The sequence below is a fragment of the Callospermophilus lateralis genome, chromosome 3, assembly GCF_048772815.1.
Source record: "Callospermophilus lateralis isolate mCalLat2 chromosome 3, mCalLat2.hap1, whole genome shotgun sequence".
Taxonomy (NCBI): Eukaryota; Metazoa; Chordata; class Mammalia; order Rodentia; family Sciuridae; genus Callospermophilus; species Callospermophilus lateralis.
The window spans coordinates 161,908,398-161,915,545 of NC_135307.1; the positions used below are offsets into that span (position 1 = coordinate 161,908,398).

At 39.3% G+C, this 7,148-nt stretch overlaps 1 protein-coding gene across 1 annotated transcript in view; it reads right to left on the reverse strand.

Annotated features, from left to right (window-relative positions):
• Sptlc3 (serine palmitoyltransferase long chain base subunit 3) overlaps positions 1-5,290 on the reverse strand; it is a 138,058-nt gene extending 132,768 nt beyond the window's left edge. The window contains exon 1 of the mRNA XM_076848956.2: positions 5,174-5,290. Coding sequence (XP_076705071.1) covers positions 5,174-5,290 — 117 coding nt within the window. The remainder of the gene's footprint in view (positions 1-5,173) is intronic.
• Between the last annotated feature and the right edge of the window lie 1,858 nt (positions 5,291-7,148).

The following is a 7,148-nucleotide window of genomic DNA, read 5'->3' on the forward strand; positions in this document are numbered from 1 at the left end:
TTACAATATTCAGTTCAAGAACTCTATAAACACTGGATTGCCTCTAACTCCAGGACTTTTTGTTTTTCAGAAAAGGAATGGTTAGAGGAAAACCTCGCTGTTTTTTCTTTATCCTATAGAATCAATTTAAATAAGAAAATGCAGAGCTCATCCTAATAAAAATGCATATCCAGAGGCACAGTTAAGACCAATGAAAACACAATGTCTACTGCCCAAGGTTCAGGTTTCCTAATAAATGCATGTAGCCAGGTCAGAAATGATTAGTGTGAATTAAAAAGCAATTATGGAGACAATATAATTCAAACTAATTTTATGAAATTAAGTCAATAGGAAATTATAAGAAACCTCATGTTTATGGATTAAGGACATTAAAGGCCCCCTCTCTATTTTCCATGGACTTGCTCATGAGGAGGGAGAAGGAATCCTTTAGGACAACAGTGTTCTATTAGAAGTCAGATAGATTTCTTTTGTCTGTCTAATTGCTCTGGCTAGTATTTCAAGAACTAAATTATCGCTATTTGCGGACGACATGATAATATATTTAACAGACCCAAAAGGGTCTACAAAAAAACTACTAGAGCTAATAAATGAATTCAGCAAAGTGGCAGGATATAAAATCAACACGCATAAATCAAAGGCATTCCTGTATATCAGCAACAAAACTTCTGAAATGGAAATGAGGAAAACCACCCCATTCACAATATCCTCAAAGAAAATAAAATACTTGGGAATCAACCTAACAAAAGAGGTGAAAGATCTATACAATGAAAACTACAGAACCCTAAAGAGAGAAATAGAAGAAGATCTTAGAAGATGGAATAATGTACCCTGTTCATGGATAGGCAGAACTAACATCATCAAAATGGCGATATTACCCAAAGTTCTCTATAGGTTTAATGCAATGTCAATCAAAATCCCAACGGCATTTCTTGTAGAAATAGATAAAGCAATCATGAAATTCATATGGAAAAACAAAAGACCCAGAATAGCAAAAGCAATTCTAAGCAGGAAGTGTGAATCGGGAGGTATAGCGATACCAGAGTTCAAACTGTACTACACAGCAATAGTAACAAAAACAGCATGGTACTGGTACCAAAACAGGCAGGTGGACCAATGGTACAGAATAAAGGACACAGAGACCAATCCACAAAATTACAACTATCTTATATTTGATAAAGGGGCTAAAAGCATGCAATGGAGGAAGGACAGCATCTTCAACAAATGGTGCTGGGAAAATTGGAAATCCATATGCAACAAAATGAAACTGAATCCCTTTCTCTCGCCATGCACAAAAGTTAACTCAAAATGGATCAAGGAGCTAGATATCAAATCAGAGACGCTGCATATGATAGAAGAAAAAGTTGGCTACGATCTACATACTGTGGGGTCGGGCTCCAAATTCCTTAATAGGACGCCCATAGCCCAAGAGTTAATAACAAGAATAAATAAATGGGACTTACTTAAATTAAAAAGTTTTTTCTCATCAAGAGAAACAATAAGAGAGGTAAATAGAGAGCCTACATCCTGGGAACAAATTTTTACCCCTCACACTTCAGATAGAGCCCTAATATCTAGAATATACAAAGAACTCAAAAAATTAAACAATAAGATAACAAATAACCCAATCAACAAATGGGCCAAGGACCTGAACAGGCAATTCACAGAGGAGGACATACAATCAATCAACAAGTACATGAAAAAATGCTCACCATCTCTAGCAATCAGAGAAATGCAAATTAAAACCACCCTAAGATACCATCTCACTCCAGTAAGATTGGCAGCCATTATGAAGTCAAACAACAATAAATGTTGGCGAGGATGTGGGGAAAAGGGTACACTTGTACACTGCTGGTGGGACTGTGAATTGGTAAGGCCAATATGGAAAGCAGTATGGAGATTCCTGGGAAAACTGGGAATGGATCCACCATTTGAACCAGCTATCGCCCTCCTCGGACTATTCCCTGGGGATCTTAAAAGAGCGTACTATAGGGATACTGCCACATCAATGATCATAGCGGCACAATTCACAATAGCTAGACTGTGGAACCAGCCTAGATGCCCTTCAATAGATGAATGGATAAAAAAAAATGTGGCATCTATACACAATGGAGTACTATGCAGCACTAAAAAATGATAAAATAGAATTTTATTCAAATTCATAGAATTTGCAGGGAAATGGATGGCATTAGAGCAGATTATGCTAAGCGGAGCTAGCCAATTCTTAAAAAACAAATGCCAAATGTCTTCTGTGATATAAAGAGAGCAACTAAGAACAGAACAGGGAGGAAGAGCATGAGGAAAAGATTAACATTAAACAAAGACGATTGGGGGGAGAGAGAGGGAGAGAGAAGGGAAAACATATGGAAATGGTAGGAGACTCTCAATGTTACACAAAATACATAGAAGAGGTTGTGAGGGGAAAGTGGGGGAAACAAGGGAGAGAATTGAACAACAGCACAAGAGGTAGAGAGGGAAGATGGGAGAGGAGGGGAGGGGGGATAGTAGGGGATAGGAAAGGTAGCAGAATACAACAGTCACTAATATGGCATTAGGTAAAAATGTGAATGTGTAACCGATGTGATTCTGCAATTTGTATTTGGGGTAAAAATGGGAGTTCATAACCCAATTGAGTCAAATGTATGAAAGATAATTTATCACGAGCTTTGTAATGTTTTGAACAACCAATAAAAAAAAAAAAGAAGTCAGATAGAAGGACAGATTAGCAGTAAACAAAGAAATAGACCTAAGCACTGTTGAAAACCACTTTCAGTGAATCTTCAGGTTAAATGGGGTTTAAAGAAAAGAAGAGGAGGGAAAAAAATCAAACAGGCAATGTGATAGAACAAAGCAAATAAACAAACAAACAACTTCAGAAAGGAACTATAGAAGGTTCCCAGAATGTAAAGTGTGTGGCTCCTTGCTAGCCTTGAGGTTGGGGTAGCAAGCCTGCAAGCCAGAGTGAGGGGGTTCAAACCTGGCTACATTGGAACAAAAGGAAGGAGGATTCCCAAACTACTGTCTAACAGGGATTTTCAAATTGTTATGCCAAACCCTCCATCAACAGAACCTTAAAGGATCCCTCAATATATAAAAGAGATAACTCTATTTCTATATGGTTGCAAAAAAAAAAAAAAAAGCTGGTAGAGAAAGGGTGAGGGAATTTTCAGAGAAAGTGGAAGGATTTTAGAAGATGCTCTATCTGAAAGATGCTAAGCCTGGAAGAAAGTATTTGTAAGACCACTGTCTCAGGTTGTGTAAGGTTTTTGTTCAAGACCTAGTTTGTCAAAGGGCCTATGGGGTGAAACTAGTGACTGAGGATCATGATAGTAAAGACAACATCATTCACATCATGGAAGAAGAAAATAGGCCCTTTTTGCTGTATTACACTGTGATCTCATGGGGGTTTATTCTTTTTGGAAAATATTTTTTAAGCTATAATTGAGGCTCTTGGTGGAAGCCAATTTCAACTTAGCAACACCTAAATATATCTTAGCCAACAGGCTCTGGATGGCCCTTCAGAAAGAGCTGTTAGAAAAGACAACAGCAGCCCTTATATTTTTGCCTGCTATTAGGGAAGCCTCAATATTCAAGGTTTTTGGTAGTCTTGTAGGTACAGTTAGTGGGAAATCTTTAGGATCTTAGAGTCTTTCCTTACATAGCAGTAACTATAACATACACAAAGTCTCTAAACTCAAACATAAGAGTATGGTTATAAAATTAAGTTAGAGAAAGGGAAAATAAGTTTTGAAGGCATTTGTTTTCAAAAAAGAGCCCTCAGGGACAGAATGATCCAGAAGGTGCATGGGTGAATGGTCAATGAGATACAGACATTTCAGGGACAAGGAACTTCTTGGGCAGTGATCTGAATGCACATTGAACGATGAATACATGTTGATATTATTGTGACTTTCCCCATGCTAATAGCAGAGAATGAGCACTTTCTCTTTACCTTGCTCATATACTCAGTTGGGAGAGGTCAGGCCTGAGATTCTGGTAGATACTTCCCAGGCTAGGGGAATGTGAAAAGGGGAATACATTTTGGGATCACACTAATTTTTACACACAAGCCAGACTCTATAGTGCCTCCTGCCTCTTGCAACTAGACCCACAGATTTAATTCAATGAATGGAGGATTGGCTCCAGCTAGCTCCACCTGTACTGTGATTTTAGAATAATCTGACCTTTCCCCTAGGTGGATGCTGACACCTTAGGATGATTGAATGATGGAAGATTGCCTGGGGTTCCCTGTGTAGCTTCTCATTTCTCAACAAATAAGGCTACCCGTTTGGCTACTCAAGTTTGCTCCCAGGTCCGGTAAGCTCAGCCCTTCTGCAGGAGCAGAGTGACAGGACATTGTGTGGGAAGTGTGGAACTGTGGAACTGCCTTTAAACAAGAAACTCACAGATCCAGGCTCCTCTTTGAATAATTTCTTGAATTCTTTCTCCCCCTTAAACATTCCCTTCCAACTTTCCATTAAAGCAGAAGTAAAAGCAGAAAGAAAAGAATAAATAAAAGCATCAAATCCGAGTGTGGGGGGTGACCCTAAAAAGTCTGTTTTAAAGACACTACTTTGGTTTCTGCATGCATGTTACCGTAAGCTACACTTTCTAAAATGTTTCAGGAAGGAATTTTTGTGATGCCAAATTTCAAAAGACCGGACTCAAATCAAGTTGTCTAAACTCTTACAATGCTCTATTAAACACCCAAAACAACTCGCCTTTCAGAGACATTTAGCGAGTACCAGGGAAAAATGCCATCTACATCCCATAATGGGAGCAAAATTTTCTTTCACTTCTTCTTTTCCTTCTGAAGCATCGTGAAGGTAACAGGTTTCTGGATGGACTGCAATTTAGCTGAAGAGTCTGAACCTTCACAACCCTGCCCCCTCAGTGCTTGAGAGAGACTGAAAGTGTAGTAGGTTAAGTGTGTATTTTCGAAAAATCTAAAGCTGTGTGGGTCTCTGTGTGCTCAGTCTTCTAAAGAGAAAGAATTCCCTCCTTTTTTCCCACACCTAAACTTTTTGGCAGCTGAGCCTGTCAAAATACTAGCTGCGATGAGAAGCCCAGACACATCAAATACACTTCACCAGAGGACTTCCAAGTTAGCCTCAAACAGCTTTGCAAAGACAGTATTGAAATGCGCAGAGCAAGGGGAGGGGGGATGGCCTCTTACCTGGGCTTCTTTCATGATTCCATTCTTGGTGCCCTTTCCATTTTGCGAGCCAAGGCTGGGATTCTTGTGATTGTGAAGTGTCCCATTGCAAATAGCACCACCTCCAGGATTAGCCATTTGGGGGAAGTGATGGAGCCGGCAGAATCCCCTTCAGAGGTTTCCTGGAGCTTTAACTTTTAAGTAGGCGAGGGGATGGGATAAAGCACTTGGGGCTGAGCCCTTAAAGGAATCCTACCAGTCAGGCTTTTCCAGAAGAAGAGCAACAACCTATCTTTTTGCCAGATCTTTGAAACTGAAAACAAATGGTCACCTTTATACACCTCGACTCCAGTCAGAATGTAGATTCCATGGCAACAGACCTGCTTCCAAAATTACAAAGGAAATTGGCCATGCTAGCTCCTCTAGGAGACTGAGGAAACTTGGGGAAGAGAAACCCATTAGCAAACTGTAAGGAGGCGGGCAGGGAGGTGGAGAGTCTTTTAAAGACACACACACACACACATTGCATACCCAGCACACTCACTGAGTCTTCTAAATACTGTACAGCCGGTTCTGAATTTACCTCTTTCCTTCATTGTTGTCTGTCTTCTGCATGTAATTACTTTTTTTTTTGGTTGTAAACCAAGCTCATAGGTCACGATTTCTCTTTGCAGTAAAATTAAATTCAGAAGTGGTTGCCAGGGACTAGAGGCATGTGGGAATGGGAATGTGTTTAATGGGTACAGGGTTTCAGTGGAGCAGAAGAAAAATTTATGGTGGTAGATCATTGCATGACAGCATGAAGGTACTTAATGCTGCTGGATTTACACTCAAAAGGAAGGAAAATGGTAAATTTTATGCATTATATACTTTACCATAATAAAAACAACACTCAAAATCCATGTAAATATATGAACATATGTAACCAGATATAATGAGGGATCATAGGAATTCCAGTAAGGACCAGTGTAACTCCACATCATGTACAACCACAGGAATGAAAATTTATAGTCCATGTATGTATTATATGTCAAAATACATTTGACTGTCATGTGTAATTAAAAAGAACACATACAAACATTTTTAAAAATTAAAAAAAGAACTCCAGTAAGATGGAAATCTGTGAGACCGGATGTTTGATTTCTCATTTTTCACAAATGTATTATCTTTATCATGTGACCTTGGTGGAGTCATTAACCCTCTTTCTGCTTCAACTTTACTGCCTATAAAATGAGACAAAATGTTTTTGGTGGACTTGTGTCTAATGGGGCATTAGGAAATAAAACTGTGGCTTGGGTTTGTTACTAACACAGGTATGTGAGGCAGATGGTGACTGCATGTTCCCGGTCCCTAAATACCTCTTGGTTTATTCATTAACTCTTTTTCTCTCGATGCACCAATTATCAGAGGTCTGTTTCTTTTTATCATCATCAAATGGCAGTGTAGTGGCACGGCTTATTAGAGAGTGTTAATCATTTACAGCCTGTTGAGTCTGTCCAAGCCCACCTTCGTGGTTTTCCTATGTTGGAGTTGGGAGAATGATACCCCAAAGTAAAGGCCTTAGAAGTAAAGCACCTCTTTTCCCTTCTCCTGACCCTCTGTTTCCTACTCACCTTTATCCCCCACTTCCCCCAAGGAAAGCCATAGAAGCCAGAATTTCTGTTGTTCAAGATAGTTGATAAAAACTAAAACCCCTTTTCCCCAAGGTAAGGCATAAACTTGAAAATAGGTTCTGATTTCCTTAGATTTTTGTTTTGAAGCCAAACAAAAAGAAATTCTCTAGTTTACCGTTTTCTGACAGTAAATCATAAGATCTCCATTTCAGGAAGGATCCTGCCCCCCATACCTAGGGAACGGAATGCTGCAGAGAGAACAAGAAGAATCTAAATGTTTAGGTCTTGCTGGGTTCCCCCACTCAGTATAAAATAGATAGCAAAAACAGTATAAAACCGGATTATTCACCCTTAATCTTTGGATCTGAAGGCTCCCATGCCAT